The sequence below is a fragment of the Monocercomonoides exilis genome (assembly GCF_001643675.1).
Source record: "Monocercomonoides exilis strain PA203 chromosome Unknown scaffold39-1025343, whole genome shotgun sequence".
Lineage (NCBI taxonomy): Eukaryota > Preaxostyla > Oxymonadida > Polymastigidae > Monocercomonoides > Monocercomonoides exilis.
In genome coordinates, this window is record NW_027150584.1 from 987,824 (window position 1) to 1,004,085 (window position 16,262).

At 31.6% G+C, this 16,262-nt stretch overlaps 5 protein-coding genes across 5 annotated transcripts; 2 read left to right on the forward strand and 3 right to left on the reverse strand.

The window, feature by feature from the left end:
• The first annotated feature begins 954 nt into the window (after positions 1-954).
• MONOS_18664 (uncharacterized protein) lies at positions 955-2,755 on the forward strand. Its single transcript, XM_067871704.1, has 4 exons — positions 955-1,058; positions 1,159-1,186; positions 1,269-1,771; positions 1,831-2,755. Exons 1-4 carry the CDS (start codon positions 1,005-1,007, stop codon positions 2,602-2,604), a joined length of 1,359 nt encoding a protein of 452 aa, XP_067723084.1. The 5' UTR covers positions 955-1,004; the 3' UTR covers positions 2,605-2,755.
• A 797-nt stretch (positions 2,756-3,552) lies between these two features.
• MONOS_6170 (uncharacterized protein) lies at positions 3,553-3,903 on the reverse strand (the record flags this gene model as incomplete). Its single annotated transcript, XM_067876381.1, has 3 exons — positions 3,553-3,591; positions 3,647-3,760; positions 3,847-3,903. The coding sequence occupies 3 exons, from the start codon at positions 3,901-3,903 to the stop codon at positions 3,553-3,555; spliced, it is 210 nt and encodes a 69-aa protein (XP_067723085.1).
• An 8,418-nt stretch (positions 3,904-12,321) lies between these two features.
• Positions 12,322-12,762, reverse strand: MONOS_16100 (putative DDE superfamily endonuclease; the record flags this gene model as incomplete). The annotated part of the gene is made up of 1 exon (XM_067869013.1): positions 12,322-12,762. One exon carries the CDS (start codon positions 12,760-12,762, stop codon positions 12,322-12,324), a length of 441 nt encoding a protein of 146 aa, XP_067723086.1.
• A 1,094-nt stretch (positions 12,763-13,856) lies between these two features.
• MONOS_17969 (uncharacterized protein) lies at positions 13,857-14,797 on the reverse strand (the record flags this gene model as incomplete). Its single annotated transcript, XM_067870942.1, has 3 exons — positions 13,857-13,870; positions 13,920-14,390; positions 14,608-14,797. The coding sequence occupies 3 exons, from the start codon at positions 14,795-14,797 to the stop codon at positions 13,857-13,859; spliced, it is 675 nt and encodes a 224-aa protein (XP_067723087.1).
• Positions 14,798-15,228: 431 nt separating this feature from the next.
• On the forward strand, positions 15,229-16,014 carry MONOS_16101 (putative replication associated protein; the record flags this gene model as incomplete). The annotated part of the gene is made up of 1 exon (XM_067869014.1): positions 15,229-16,014. One exon carries the CDS (start codon positions 15,229-15,231, stop codon positions 16,012-16,014), a length of 786 nt encoding a protein of 261 aa, XP_067723088.1.
• Between the last annotated feature and the right edge of the window lie 248 nt (positions 16,015-16,262).

A 16,262-nucleotide genomic window follows, 5' to 3' on the forward strand; every position in this document is an offset into this window, starting at 1 on the left:
GCAAACAAGAATAATCTCAAAAGTTCCGGCTCTTTTGAAAAAGGATAAAAAGGCTTATTTCCCTAACATTCCTGTTCATAGTCAATCTGTATTTATTCAAAGAATACCTTTAAAGAAAAATGAATCAAATGAAAAAAAAAGTCAAACCATCTTATTGGCATTTAATTATTTTCCCATCTCCATTGCACTCGAAATGATCAACCCAGCTGGCTTTCTTGCTCTCCAAAATTGCGTCTCACCTTCACATAAAAAATTCAGACAACTGGATAACAAATGGCTGATACAGAACGTCTTCGAAAGCAGAGAATCCTTTATGAAACTGATAATGAAGTGAAGTGAATGATTATATTCTCCAAATCAACTCCTTTTCAAAGTACAATTCAACACCATGTCTTTGTTGATAGATTTCCTGCAGGATTCATGCAAAATGCAAATGCGATAGTTGTAAAGGCCTGTTGGGTGTCTCGCTCAACTCGTTTCCTCCATTGTCCAATCCTCAATTCCCTTTCCTTTTCCACAAAGAAAATCTTCCCCCAAAAAATCACGCAAAACAAGTCCTGTTCAAAAGATATGTCAAGAGCACTGCACTTCCCTCGAAATGAACAAGCTGTGCAATTCTATCTTTCTGGCATTTTGCTCGCTTTTTCTGCATCTTGTTTGAGTCATTTCCCATTCAAAATATCGCAGCCGACGTTCCTTCATATGTTTTGCTATGTATGACCAAGTTCAAATTTCGTGCTTGTCTTCTCCACAAATTCACTTTTCAAATGCAAATGATGCAAACAGTCACTCGCTCCTCCATCTGAAAATATAATCCCTGCTCTTCTACAGTGCTAAAACTCGCATGGGCGCATCTATGGATGTGCAATCAAGCAGCTCAAACATGCTCTTGCTGCAGCATTTAATTTATCAAAAAAATTCTTCACTTATAAAATTATAGGTTGATCTCCCTTATTTATTTGCACAAAAACAAGATTTTTTAATATAAAGATTTGCATGTTTTGATGCAAAAGACATTGATGAAAAATGAAGATTTTTGGACTCGCGTGTTATTATATGTTTGACTTGATATTTTTAGTTCTTTTAATGTGAGTTTTACACGACAATTCTGAAAAACGAATCTATTTGTTGTTTTGGTTTCATTTTGCATTTTCGCAGTCAACTTCAAAAAGACAAATATTTCGGGGTTTGCCAAAAATTTATATGAAATAAATGGTTAAATTAATAAATGTGTATTTTTTTCTCTTTTGATTTTAATATTTTTTTAGAGAAACTTTCACAGCTGGAACAATTCACCGAAGCAGAACAGAAACGAGCAGTCGTCGAAATGAATGAAATAATGGAAGAGATGCGTAGAGAAGATATTGAATCCGTTTTCACGAAAGAACTGTTTGACAAAATCGATGAAATGATCGAAGAGGAGAAACTTTCAATGGGAAATTCATTGTTGTTGCTGAAGCATGTTGGATATAGCAAAGTACTGAAAAATATATGTGATCGATGCTTTGAACATTCAACATTGAGCAAAAGATTGGAAAAAATAATTAAAGATGAAAATGAGAAAAAAGATGAAAAGAATGAAAGGCTTTTGACTGATCTCTGTGAGTGTTACCTTTTGTTACATAACGAATTTGAGTTCCCTCCAAAAACCACAACAAAATTTTGTGTTCCCTACCTTTTGAAAGTGGCATCAAACAAGGATGAAAGCGAAAAAAAACAAAAAGAAGTGGAAATGTCTTTATTTGCATTAAGTTGCATCGAAGGATATTGTGTTTGAGGATTTCAATTTTCTTTTGACATTTTTCAGTTTTTTTCTGATTTTTTGCATAGGAAGTGCCAAAAGAATTGTATCAAAATGTAATCAGTGAGATTTTTCAATATCATCAAGAGCATCATAATTTGACACGAGTTGCCTATCAATCAGCATGGGAGTTTTTGGTATGCAGATTACTCAACGGTGAACTCATCAAAGGAGTTATTGTGAATGAGCTACATTTTGGAAGAGAGGCAACAAGAGAATTGGAAGAACTATCAAAATTTGTGGATTGGAAGATGAAAGAAGAAGAAAATGAAAAGAGAAGAAAAAAGACAAAAGAAGAGCTTGATTTGATGAGATGGCTTGAAGCATTGAAGCAATATTTATTCAAATGCAAATTGTGGAATGAAGAATTTATTGGGCTTTTAAGCAACATTGTTCAGGTATATCGAACAGCGGATGATAAATTCAGAGAAATTTGCTGTTGGTGCATATTTCCCTTGAGAGAAGCAGCAGGAAATAGAGTTGTTAAAGTTGAAGACTTGCTGAATGGCGGCGCTATTGATGCTGTTTTGGAGGAGATCCGTCGACAAACATTGAATAAAAACATTGAATATTTTTGCTTGAACTTCTTTTTGAGTGTTTCGGTGAGATTAAATAAAAAGGTGGATAGTGAAGCAGACAAACCAGAAAGAATAATTACAAAAAGGAAGGTCCTTGAAAAGCTGGAAGAAGAAGGATTCGAAGATACCTTCACAAGTTTTCATGCAATTATTGATTTTCTCAACGAAAAATATTATTTTGATAAATTATCGTTGAACTTTTCGGATTATTCCGTAAATGTTTGAGGAAATGAGATGTTATTTAATCTGAAAATCTAAAATTTTATTTATTTTTCTTTCAGCTTCATATCACAATTCGACAAGCCTAAAGTTAGTTTTACAGCTTTGTTTTTTAGATTTTGTGAAATGATAAAAATAAACATTCATTTGAACCTAATTTCAAAAGCCATTTTTTAAAATTTTGAAATGGAGCAAAAAATAAAAAAGAAAAAGAAAAAGAAGAAGTAGTTGAAAATGAAAATGAAGTTACAAATAACAGTTGATGAAGATTGTGATTTATCTTTTTCTTCCTTTCTGTTCTTTCTTCTTCTTCTTCTTCTTTCTCTTCTTCAAATAATAAAAAAATAAAAAAATCACCAAAAGCGAATTCCCCTGTTTGGGGCAGTTCCATTTTTTTAAGAGATAATTCCGCAACTTGGTTTGAAAATAGACACGTCAAATCAAAATGATATGAAACATGTCAAACTGACAGAAGAAGAAGAAGAAGAAAGGTGGAAGAGAAAGAGAAGGAAAAGAAGAGCAAAAAAAAATTCAATTCATTGAATATGTTGGGTGATGGGGGTATTTCATTGAATTCTTCTTCTTTGTCATCATCCATATCAAATTTACCTTCGTTCATTTCAATTTCTTCTTCTTCTCCTCCTCCTCCTTCTTCTCCTCCTCCTCGTTCTTCACATCTGTCAGCAGATTTGACTGACTGCAGCAGCATCTTCATTCTGTTTGTAACAGTTTTCTCCACTCAGATTCTGTTCAGCATCTACGAAGTGTCATCCAACGATATCCCAGCGACTAGACTGTGTTTATTGAAGGAAAGGTGGAAGATTCCTTTAAAGGCAAATGCTTCCAGAAGCTCAGTGAAACAAGCACGATGAATGTGAATGTCTTCGCAAGTTTCTGCAAGTTGCTGAGTCTGAATTGATAAGGATCTGCCAGACGAATCCGTTTTTGAGTGAATTATATTTTTAAAATTCGCAAAATTAACCAATAAATTTTCTGAGAAAAGAATACAAAGAAGAAGAAAAATATGAAGTTCAAAATGAGGTAATACCTTTTTATAAGAAAACTCGTCTTCTCGCCTCTCTGATTGAAGAAGCCAATCTTTTACCATTTCTTCCATGTAGTTTTTTTTATTAACTGAAGTCAAAAGAATAGTGATGAAACACTTAAAGTGAAATAAAAAAAGAGATAGAATAGAAAAGATAAAATTAGAAATTATCATTGCGAAAAAAAATTAGAATCAATGATTACCATCAAAACAACCCAAAATGATGAATTTTCCGAAAAAAATGTAACAAGTGTCTTCATAGAAAAATACATATCAAGCGGTAACACCACTGAACGATCAAAATGCTGAAATGAATTCTTAATCCCGCATGTACTCAGTTCCGCATGTTGAAATAATCTTCCTTCGTCTTCTCCATTTTTTTTCATCTTCTCTCCGCTTCAAAGCCTTTTGGAATGAAATCTCTTTCATTGCATGTTTTATTATGATGTCCAATATTGTCATGAAACTTTCCCAAATGAATCCAATTGCCACACTCCCGAACATCAAAAATTCGCGGAATAACTAAATTATGATCCGCTCCATCAATCTTCCTTCAGCCTGTTAACCCGCTCAATGGAGGAACTTATTATAAAAGTATCTATATCGCTTATGATTTCAACGAACACGTGAAATCGAAACATCCCAGGAAACCAGCAAACACTTCAAAATGATAGAAATAATCATTTCGTTGAAGCAAAGATTCCAGAAAACTCTTAATGCGAATTGCAAAATTGAAATGCAATTGTCTCAATTAAGATTTGAAGTGAAGTTGGAATGCGTATTATAAACTGCCAGATTGCTGCTTTTTTGTCTCTTCTTTGAAAAGTTCTTCAAAACGATTCGTTTCATTCTTCAAACATCTCAAAATATTTAAATGGAAATTATTTTTTAAACAATTAATGCCATATTTGTGGAATAATTTCCAATAAGTTCAAGATTTCAATCGAAAGTCCGTCCATTTCAATGAAATAAATTATTGTTGGCTTGATCAGATAGAAAATAAACTCTTTCGTATTTGATTTAATATAGCCTGTACCATTGGTTTCTTTGTGATTTCTTTTTTTACACAAATTTTTATTAAGCAAAGGAATTGAGTTTGACAATTATATTTTAATTTTGTCAATTATCAACAATGTTTGTTTTTTTGTTTTTCATTTGAAATTTTGCTGCAAATTGATCTTTGCTAAAAATAGATAGAATGGAAATGTGTGATGAAGACAAATCCAATGATGACACTCAGGAGCCATCTCTTGCAGACAAGTTTTCAAGTTTGTAAGCAATAATTGTGTATTTTCAAAGATCTCATGTTTTATGATTTTTGATGCTCGGGGAAGAATTGCTTGATCAGTTGGAGCATTGCAATGAAGAAGAGCAGAAACAGAAAATTGAAGAATTAAATGGAATTATTGATGAGATGAATAAAGAAGAATTTGAATCTATTTTAAAAACAGAGCTGTTCAACAAAATGGACAAAATGATTGAAGAAAAGAAACTTTCGATGGAAAATGCATGCTTATTGCTGAAGCATATTGGATATTGGAAAACTATGAAAAACGTGAATGCTGATGGCTTTAATCGTTCATTGCTTTACGAAAGATTTGAGGAGATGATCATTAAAGAAGAAGAGAAAAAAGAAGAAAAGAATGAAAAGCTTTTGATCGATCTCTGCGAATGCTACGCTTTGCTTTTCGAAGGATTTTTTTCAAACTTGTTTCAAATTTGCGTGCCTTTTCTTCTTAAAGTTGCATTGAAGAAAGAGGAAAACGAGGAGACTCAAAAAGAAGTGGAAATTGCTTTGTTTGCAATAAGTTGCATCAGCCAATATATTGCATGAGCATTTCCATTTCCATTTTGATGTTATTGATTTTTCTTCATTTATTGGCAAACAGGAAATCAAAAAAGATTTGTTTTTGAATGATGCGAAAGAAATAATTCAATATCATCAAGAGCATAATAATTTGACACGAGTTGCCTATCATTCTGCTTGGCAATTTTTTATTTACCATTTTTGGTATGGCAAAAGCTTGGAGGGAGAAATTGTGAATAGTCAGCGTTTTATAAGAGAAGCAGCAAAAGAAATGAAAGAGCTGACAAGAAATGTGAATTGGAAGAAGAAAGAAGAGGAAATGAGCAAAGATGAAGCGAATGAAGTGCTGGTAATTAGGAGATGGATCAAAACACTTGAGAATTATTTTCTCTATTATCAATTTCCGAATGAAAAATGTGTTGGCCTTTTCAGCAGAATTGTTCAGATATATGGAGCAGCGAAGGATAATTACAGAGAAATAAGAAGAGAATACATTTATGTATTTGAAGAAGCATCAGGAAACAGGACTATGAAAATTGATGACTTGTTGAAAGGAGGAGCAGTTGATGCTGTTTTGGAGGAGATTCAACAATCAACGTTGAATAAAGAGAAATTATATGATTGCTTGGACTTCTTTTCGAATGTTTCATATCGATTGAAAGAAAAGAAAGGAGAGGAGGATGATGAATTTGAAGACGCTAAAAGAAAGATAACGAAAATGGAGATATATGAAAAATTGGAAGAAGAAGGATACGAAGATTACATAAAATGCTTTTTTGAATCTTTAAAACATTTTCAACGTTATTATTATTGTAATTTATCGTTGAATGCTTGTGATTATTTTGTATTCGTTTAAATCAAAAGCGCTTTTTCTATTTCTGATTTTTCGGAAATTGTATTTGAAAAGTCAGGAAAAAAAAAAAAGAAAACAGAAGAAGAAGAAGTGGAGGAGGATGAAGAGGAGGAAGAAGAGAAGAAGAGAAGTAGAGAAGAAGAAGAAGAAGAAGAAGAAGAAGAAGAAGAAGAAGAAGAAGAAGAAGAAGAAGAAGAAGAAGAAGAAGAAGAAGAAAGAAGAAGAAAGAAGAAGAAAGAAGAAAAAGAAAGGAAGCAAAAGAAGAAGAAGAAGAAGAAGAAGAGAGGAAGAATTTGATGACAATCCGAAAAGAGTCTTTTTCATCGGTACGGGCAATGCCAATTCATTCTTCATCTATCTCCTTCAACAACTTCTTCAACAACAACAACAACAATTACACCTTCTCTTTCACCTTCTTCATCCTCCTCCTCTCCATAAAATTGTCAATTTATTTCTTCTTCTCCTTCTCCTTCTCCTACTCCTACTCCTTCTTCTTCTTCTTCTCTTTCATCATCATCATCATCTTCATCTTCATCCTCATCCTCATCATCATCATCATCATCTTCTTCTTCTTCTTCTTCTTGCTCTTTCAAAGCACTTTTCCTTCTTCTTCTTCTTCGGCAACTTTTTTGACTGCCTTATATATAGCCATCGCAAAGTACAAATGAAGAAGATGCTGATACAGAACAAAAATGAACATTTTGAGAAGATTTTAAAGAGGACAAATGCATAATCACTCCAGAATAGAGAAGCTGGAAAAGGAAAATATGGCTTCACTTCGTTTCAGATGGAAAGCGACAAAGAAGGCGATTCATTGAATGGAATGCGTTGAACCTTTTTCTTCTCGTTGACAAACTTCCTCTTCATGTTCTTCACTCAAACTTCTCCTCAATTTCTCCTTTTGATTCAAAGTCTTTCATGATTTATCCTTCTCTGCATTCGCCTGTTCTTGTTTGAATTTGCTTGGTGCGTCATTTGATAGCTATGGATGAGAAAAGAAAGCTATTAGCTCTAAAGTGGTTGCAATAACTTTGAAATTGGTGGAATAGAATCTTAATATACAGCCGAGCAAGAGGAAGATGAGGAAGAGGAAAAAATAAGAGGAAAAAAAAGAAGAATAGGAAAATAGAGAATTCTGTAAAGATAAGAGGACAAAGAATAAGTTGAATGCATGTTTGCAGATTGAAGCTGCTGAATTTGATAAGCGTTGCAATTTGAATCCGTTTTATGCAAATCAGTGATAATTATGACGGCACAAGGCGAAAGGGTTGGAGATGATCAGCTATGAATATTCAGAGCTTAAAGAGAAAGAATTAAAGAATGAAGCATCAGCGTCAAATACAGTCACAGCGATAAACTTATAATTCTCAGTTTATGAAGCGCTACTATTCTGTTGAAGCTCAAATGAGTTTAGAGATTCATTTCTTCTTCTTCTTTTTTTTTTTTTTTGAGTTCATTGAATCATCGCCTTCTTCTTCAATAAGCTCATAAAAGATTTATTTAGAGTTTGATTCCTTCTTTCTTATCAGTTTTTTATTACAGTGAAAATTCCGCAACTCAGTTGATTACAGACGCATCAAGTGGAAGTGATATGATCCATACAAAATTGTTGGAAGAAGCACATGCAAATGCACTAAATGTGAAGAAGAAGGGGAATGAAGGAGAAGATAAAGAGAAAAGAAAGGCAAAAAAGTGGAAGAAGAAGTTTTCATTTGAAAATTGAATCAAAGTTGGCAGTTCAATGAGAATTTAACAACCACTTTTCAATTGGGCTGCTTTGTGATTCAAAGAAAATCAAATTATTAAAGGAAGAAATATTGGGAAACCTCATTTTCATATTTTCAAACTTCTACGAGCCTATCCTTCATGAAATTTTGCTTTGAAGAACAATTAACGAAATATTTTAAAAATTCTGTTTCAATTTAAAGAAAATGTGATGAAAAAATTTGAAAAGAAATTCTATTTTGAAAACAACCTTTTAGAAACGCAAAACGAAGTTTAATTTCTTGTTTGAACAATAATTTGTTGATTTGCTATTCTATTTATTTATGGTTTTTTGATCTGAATTCAAATTTGATGTGAAGGGGTTATGGGGCATAATATTTTTGTTATTTTTAATGTTAATGTTTTTTATACACCAAAATGAATGGAATTAATAAATATGCATTTTAAAAATTATTCATTTACTCGTCATGCGAAAGATAAAGATATTCTTTAAAATCAATTTGAGTGTTTCTTTTAAATGGATTAAAAATTTTGATATTGTTTTTTTTCCTCAATCAATTTTTCAAAACTAATCTAGCTTAAAGAAAACGTTGACAAATTGCAAATTAATGATTTTTTGTTGTTCAATTAAATATTATTGGGAAATTTCACATTTTCAAGTTTAAAACAGTTTTATTCATTTATTAATCAAGTTCATCAGAAAATTTTTGAAATAATTGTTTGTATTTTTGTTCGTCATTCTGTGCATGGAATTGTTTTATCAAAAAAATCTGACTTTTTGATATTAAAGAATATAAGATAATATGCTTATTGAATATCTATTTAACATTCAACACAGATCTATCGAATTCTATTTGATGTGTTTTCTTCTTGTATCTATCTGAAAAACAATTTTCTTATATCTTTTCGAAAAACTTTCTCCAATACTCTCTCTTCTTTTTTCTTTATTTCTTTTCTGGAACAGGAATTTTCAAATATCTTTCGAGTTAATAATACAAAGTGTTCTTTTTCAATTTTCATCTCTTTAACTTGCTTAACATAAAAGCACTTTCCAACAGCTCTGATGTGAAAAGATCTTTTTGTTTCATTAAACTTTCACAAATTTCCATTTCTTAATTAGTATCAAGGATTTTTTTCACTTGAAAATATTTATCATATTTATTCTTTCTCTTTCAAACGTTTCTTTTATCGATTTTCACTGACAATCGGAAAATTTCTTTTTTCCCCCTCTGTCTGTGCTAATTCTGTGGAAAAGTTTATTGTTTATTCAATTTATTAAATATTTCCTTTATTAATTTTTTGAATAAAAGGAATACACCAAAAATTATTCAAGATCGAAAAACTTTAATTCAACATCGAAAATTATTATTCAAAATCGAAAAAGTTTAATTCAAGATCGAAATTAATTATTCGAAATCGGAAAACTTTAATTCGAAATCGAAAAAGTTTAATTCGAAATCGAAAATATTTAATTCAACATCGGAAAAGTTTAATTCAAAATCGAAAAAGAAGTTAATTAGTTCAGAATTTCTATTAAAGTCAAAACCATGAAAGTTTTATAGAAACAAATGTTAATAGAAGCAAATGTTTAATTATTGGAAATGTTTTTCTTTCGTTTTTAACAACTGTTTTCTATGATATAGACTGATATCAATCGATTCTTTTCTCATTTTGAATATTGAAAATGTTTTATTCTATCAGTTTCCAATGCAATAAATGAAATTCAAAACATTTCGTATTCAATGAATGAGATGAATTTCTGTCTTTTTGTGCACAAAACAAGATCATGAACCATTCTATCACTTTTATTTTTTGCAAAAATTGCTTATTATATTCTGAGCACATGTGAAGAGTTAAGAAATAGTAAATTTTTTCTTATTCACTCTATTGAACACAATCAAACACCACAAAAAATATAAAAAATATTTTTCTAATTGAAATTGACAAATTTCTCAGATCAATTACTGAAAGAAAAGAAACTGACATGAGAATGAATTTTGAAAATTATTAAAAATTTTTTTTATAATAAAGAATTTTCGATGTTGAATTAAATATTTCCGATTTCGAATAATTAATTTCGATCTTGAATTAAACTTTTTCGATTTTGAATAATAATTTTCGATCTTGAATTAAACTTTTTCGATGTTGAATAATTTTTGGTGTGAAAAATGAAAAAATAATAAAAACTGTTGTTTAAAAATAATAATTAACAAAAAACAAAATTTTCAACTCTTTTGCAATAATTAAAATCATGTATCATAAGAACTCATTTCACAAATTTTGATTCAAAACTTTATTCTTTATATGTCAAAACTTTATATCATAATTTTGTGACAGAGGTCAAGTGAACATGTCTGAAATTAACTTATCTTGGACTGAGAATGAATATTTAAAGGCATCTAACACCCTAAGATTTGTAACCTTGCAGATACAGAGACTAACTGACATCATAAACAGCAGCAAAGAAATAGACGCCGTGCCGGATGCAGCCTGGGAAGAATTGGATAACCTAACAATAAGAAGAAATGCCTTATTAGTCTATATTAACAAACTTTTGAACGACCGTTTTGAATTTTTAACATGTCACGAACAAGAAATAAAACAAGAATCCTAATTTGACATTATTTATTTATTTTTTTATAAAATATTGAAATGATGAAAAATATGCATAATCGAGGTTAAGAACAGGGAGAGCATCTCTGCCCATCCAGGTTTCCATTCCAATTCTTCCACTCACCCACATTAGAACTGAAATGAATTGAGCGGGTCAATTCGAATTGATTAAGTCAAAACGTTTTTTGTTTATTTAAACGGTTTTGACTCAATCAATTCGGTTTAATATTAATTTTTGATCGCTGTTTTTCTATTTTTTTTATGGAAACATTTTGATCTGATTTTTTTGCATGTTTCACAAAACTTAATGTTTAGACAAATGAGCGAAAAAACGCAATGGTCTATGTTTATTTATTAAATATTTTTTTTTTTTTTTTTTTTTTTTTTTTTTTTTTGATTACGTGTGGTCTTTTTTCGATCATGCAATATAATTTTGATCCTAAATTTTTTGCATAAAATGTGTTTCAAGTCTTATCTTGAAACGATCTGCATTGCCAGTGAGACTCGGACCATCAGGAGTTTAATCACAAGAATGAAGTCATTGTTTATTTCGCGTATCGATTTCCTTTTCTCTGTTTTTTTTATAATTTTTTATTTCTTTGACTCCACATTGAAAAAATCGATGATCAGCTTTATTTAATTGAATATTTTTAAAAAATCTTTCCTCAATTTAAAAAGTATAACATTTTTAATATAAATAAGCTACTGTTAAATATTTTAGAAAAGTGAATTGACATTATTGGAAAATTTGTTTTAAATATTATATATAAATAACTTTTGGCTTAGAAGTGATTGAAAAGGAATTGAAATTGTGTTGTTTTTTGTGATCCTGCTTTTTCTGTAATATTTATTGATGTTCTGCATGAAGTTGAAGATGAGGAAGTCGTTTGTGCATAATGAATATTTAATGAGTCTGAATCATTTAAACTTTCATTTTGAGATAGAGGAATTGATGAAGATAATTGATCAAAACTGGAAAATGAAGGGACTCGAGAAGAAGATGAAAAGGAAGATGAAGATGATGAAGATGGTGAAGAAAACGCAGGAAAAGGTTGAGAAGATGTTTGAGTGAACAAATTGGTTGACTTCCATTGATTCGGAAGAAACCAAGCCTGAGAATTGTCAGATATCATACCTTGTTCATCAGAGATGCATCTTTCTCGCTCAAGCCTTTTAATTCTTTTATTATTTTTTTGATCTTGAATTGTTACAATTTCTATCTCTCTTCGCTGCTTTGCTTTTTCAGCCAATAATGTTTTGTGATCACTATCTGAAACATATAAAAAAATTAAAAATATATCCATTTTTTTTTGAAAGGTTCCTTCAGTTTTATTTTCGAATAAAACAAAATTTTCATATTTCAATCAATTTTCTATTCCCACTCACGAAACTTTTTTTGAATAAAAATAATAACATTGTTCAGATTTTATTATCATGACAGCGAAATTTGGTGAGTGGGAATAGAAAATTGATTGAAATATGAAATTTTTGTTTTATTTGTAAATTAAACAAAGGGAACTTTTCAAAAAAATTTAGACATCTCTCGTTTGTTATTATTCTGGCTTCTATATTTCTTACGTGACTCGCATATAGTTCTTCCAAAAACGATGAATTTGCTTCATCATCATTCTTTTTGAGTGGATTTTGTGGTTTAAGAAAATTGGTGAAGCAGCATGCAACTTAAAAATAGTCTGCAACCATCACTGCATCAAATAACCAAGGTTTTCTGAAGGTGGTGAAGAGTGTTTTGATTCTTCCGAAAAATCTTTCCACGATAACGCGATGTGTGGCCATTTCTGGGGTTTCCATGGGCTTTGTGATGATGGCTTCCAGCTCTGGTTCTGCTCCAATGAAAGCAATATCAGCTAAAATCTTAGCTCCTCCAAGCTTTTGAACAAATGTGGGGTAATGTTCTTTGAAAATAGTAAAATCGTGAGTTGACCCAGAGTAGATAGAACTGATTGTACTTGCTGTCCCCACCTTGGGGTTCACTCCTACCTCCGCCTTGACACAATAGATGTGACGCTTTCCTGAATAAAACTTTTTTCCATTATCCAGCTTTCCTCCCGGTCTGTTTGTTGGAATGACTGTACAATCAACAACAATTCCCACCTCCTTCATTCCTTCAAGACGATCAGGACGAAAAGATAGAAAAAGTTCTGTCAGTTGATGTTTGATAGATGTTGCTTCTGAGTGCAACAAACGAACAACCGCACTTTGTGTTTCATATTTGGATTTCACAAACAACAATGTCAACCTGAGTGAGCCATAATGAAGAAAATTTTTTAGCAAGAAAAGTTGCTACCACAAAGTATCAATTGCTTTGACCTTTCCAAAATGAGGGAAAGCATTATCAGAAAGAAGCCGGGAAAGAAGATCAAATTCTGAACGACTAAATCCAATCAATCTGAAAAACCCAGTTGACTTATCCAAAGATTTCGAACATGTTATTTCGATAATTGTTGTGATTTTTTCTTCTTTTGTTGCATGAATATGTGTCGGAATGACATTCCTTTTTTCCACACATTTCAGAACATCCATAAAAGTGTTTTGAGACATCAATTCACTCTTTTCAAAACTTCTTAAACAATGCAACCCTTCATTTATATTTATCAAATGGGTGATTATTTTTGAAATCAAACTTTTTTTCTGTGTAGTTAATATTTTGAAAATTTATTATCATTTGCTGAATAATTGTCATTTGAACATAAAATGTTTATCATTCGTTTCAGAAGCCAAAGTTTGACTTGAAAATTTTTGAAGCTGCATCATTAAAAAAATCTATCACTTTTCAGGGTACATTTATGAATATCTTTTCAAATTTTCAAACTGAAATTTTTGACAAAAATAATATGATTTTGAAAATAATCACCCAAATGATCAAAAATGCACCCATGATTTGATATAAAAGTTTTGACTTTGTAAAAACCGTTTTTTATTTATTATATTTGTTTTATGTTCGTTTAAATGGTATTGAATTTATCTAACACTTAATGACCAAATAAAATAGTTTTTGTTCTATTAATCACTCTTTTTCTCAAGCAAATCATGTAAATCAGAAGATGAATCAATAGAATACATTGCTGCTCAAGGATTATTTACCATAGGATTCAATGCATTACCAGAGAAAAAGAAATTTTCTTTACCATTTTGATTACCAAGAACCACACCATTCGCACACTTCCAATAATTTACCATTCCATATTAATAATTAACTATACAATAATTACTTGCATAAGCTCGACAATAATAAACATCTGAAAATTTATTTTGCATACCAGTACCTGCAAGAATAACAGCATCATAATACCATCTAGCACGATCCCCAAATCCATCATAACGAGTATGTTTTTTAGGGTATATTTTACATTCATATTCTGTGACATAATTAGTATCACCTGTAACCCTAAGCAACTTATCAATATACAACTGAACACCATACTGCTTACACCAAATACGCCTAAAATTTTTAACATAACCACTAGTAATTAACTCCGGATACTTAAACATAGTATATATTATATTCTTTAAATCATTATTTTCATTAGGTCTATAACCCCATTTACGGAACACAAGGACCCTAACATAAGGAACTTGCCAATATCTCTGAGCATCACCAGGATTTACAGGTCCAACATTAAATGTAAATTTATACCTAGACATATAATTTATATAATCCGACCTTTGTATATCATCACCAGCAGGAGTAGTAGACTCCATCTGAATAATTTGATTTTGAGGAATCTGAACTAAATCAATAGGATTAAGAGTAGTATAAGACAATGCATAATTATAAGCTGTAAAAGTCTCAACAGTATGATCAACTGAATAATATATATCCGGTCTATTTTTATATAACCATGTAACATACTTAGATCTCGCCTTTTTAAAAATCTTTTCTCTTCTTTATCTTATATCTTATCTTAGCCTTTCTACCACGACGCCTCTTTTTAAGAAGACCCATACCTGTTTGCTTAGTCTGCTTCCAGTTCTCTACTCTCCCCTGACCATAACGACGAACAGCTTGAAGAGTTTTACGACGTGACTCCTCACCTTTTCGTAGATAGTACAACAACGCCTTATTGATACCGGGGTACCTATAGTATTTACGCTTTGCAAATCTATGGAATGACTTATATCTTCTTCGGCCATCCATTTTTAATAATGATATTCCCTTTTTGGTCAGGTCAATTTTACCATAATTTTTTCAGCCGTGACAGAGGTTGTGACAGGGGTTGCCTGGTAATACTAGCAGGCAACCCCCTACACAAAAAATAAAATAGTGGGTATGATCAAAAATTTAATTTCTCCGTTTCTCCGAAATAAATAAAATAGTGGGTAAGTTGACTATTTAGGAAGTTATTAAAACATAAAACTGACATTTTTGTGACACATATGCAAAGACAACAACATAGAGCTTACTGTTTCACTTTAAATAATTACACAGAAGAAGAAGAATTTCATATAATACAATTAAATTATAATTACCTAGTATTCGGTTACGAAGAAGGTGAAGAAGAACATACACCTCATTTACAAGGATATATACAATTTAAAAGACAAAAAGACTGGCACAAAGTGAAGGATATGTTCCCAATAAGAACTCATTTAGAGCCTGCACACGGATCACCACAACAAAACATAGACTACTGCACAAAGCAAGGTAACTGGAAGGAATTTGGTGAAAGACCTCAACCCGGAAAAAGAACTGACCTAGCAAGAGTAGCTCAGAAAGTAGTAGAAGGCACAAAGGTTTCTGACTTAGCAAAAGAAGAACCAGAGATAACAACTAAATACTATAAAGGCCTAACTTTCCTACAAGCACAAGTAAACTGGGACAAGAGAGGTCAAAGAGAAAAAAGAAGACATACTTACTGGATATGGGGTGCAAGCGGAACAGGAAAAACATACTTCAGTTGCGAGCAATTAAAGAAGATGCCTGGATATAGAAAAAGCGAATTCTACATGTGGCCAAAGAGCAAAGACTTCATAGACGCTTACCAAGGAGAGAAATATGCACTATTCGATGACTTTAGAGCTGAAGGAAGTATGGACTTCGACACTTGGCTAAGACTTTGCGACCCTTGGATGAACCCTACAATATCTATAAAAGGTGCAAGCGCCACTTGGAGCCCTGATGTAATATTCTTTACAAGCATAATGCCACCTGAAACATGCTGGCTGTCACAGAAAAAACTAAGCGCTGAAGATACCAACCAAATAAGAAGAAGGGTACATGTCATAGATATTGCTGACTGTGACGTCCACATACCAGAAGTACCAGATGATGAGCCTGAATTAGTACAACATGCCTTAATGATGTTAGTAACTAACATGTCTATTAACACAGACTTAGATTTATCACATCAATAGGAGGGCTTCGCACGGATGACTCGTCGCTACGCGCGCTCCCGTCGCGCTAGCTCCTCAAACACCAAGACGCCAATTTAAGATGCAGTTATAGTTAAAAAGAGTAATATACTTATAATATTTTTTATATATTTTTCCGAATTTAATTTTTCCGAATTTTAAGGGACACCCACAACATATTTTTTATATACTTAAATAAGTAGTCATTAAAACATACAAATGGCATTTTTTTTGTGACAGAGGTCAAGTGA

What these genes read in the sequence shown, in the direction of transcription:
- MONOS_18664 (XM_067871704.1), top strand. Translation starts at nt 1,005, where the DNA reads ATGCAAAAGACATTGATGAAAAATGAAGATTTTTGGACTCGCGTGTTA. An exon ending in GGACTCGCGTGTTATTATAT is followed by an intron (nt 1,059 to 1,158) that starts GTTTGACTTGAT and finishes GCATTTTCGCAG; the next exon opens with TCAACTTCAAAAAGACAAAT. An exon ending in GTTGCATCGAAGGATATTGT is followed by an intron (nt 1,772 to 1,830) that starts GTTTGAGGATTT and finishes TTTTTTGCATAG; the next exon opens with GAAGTGCCAAAAGAATTGTA.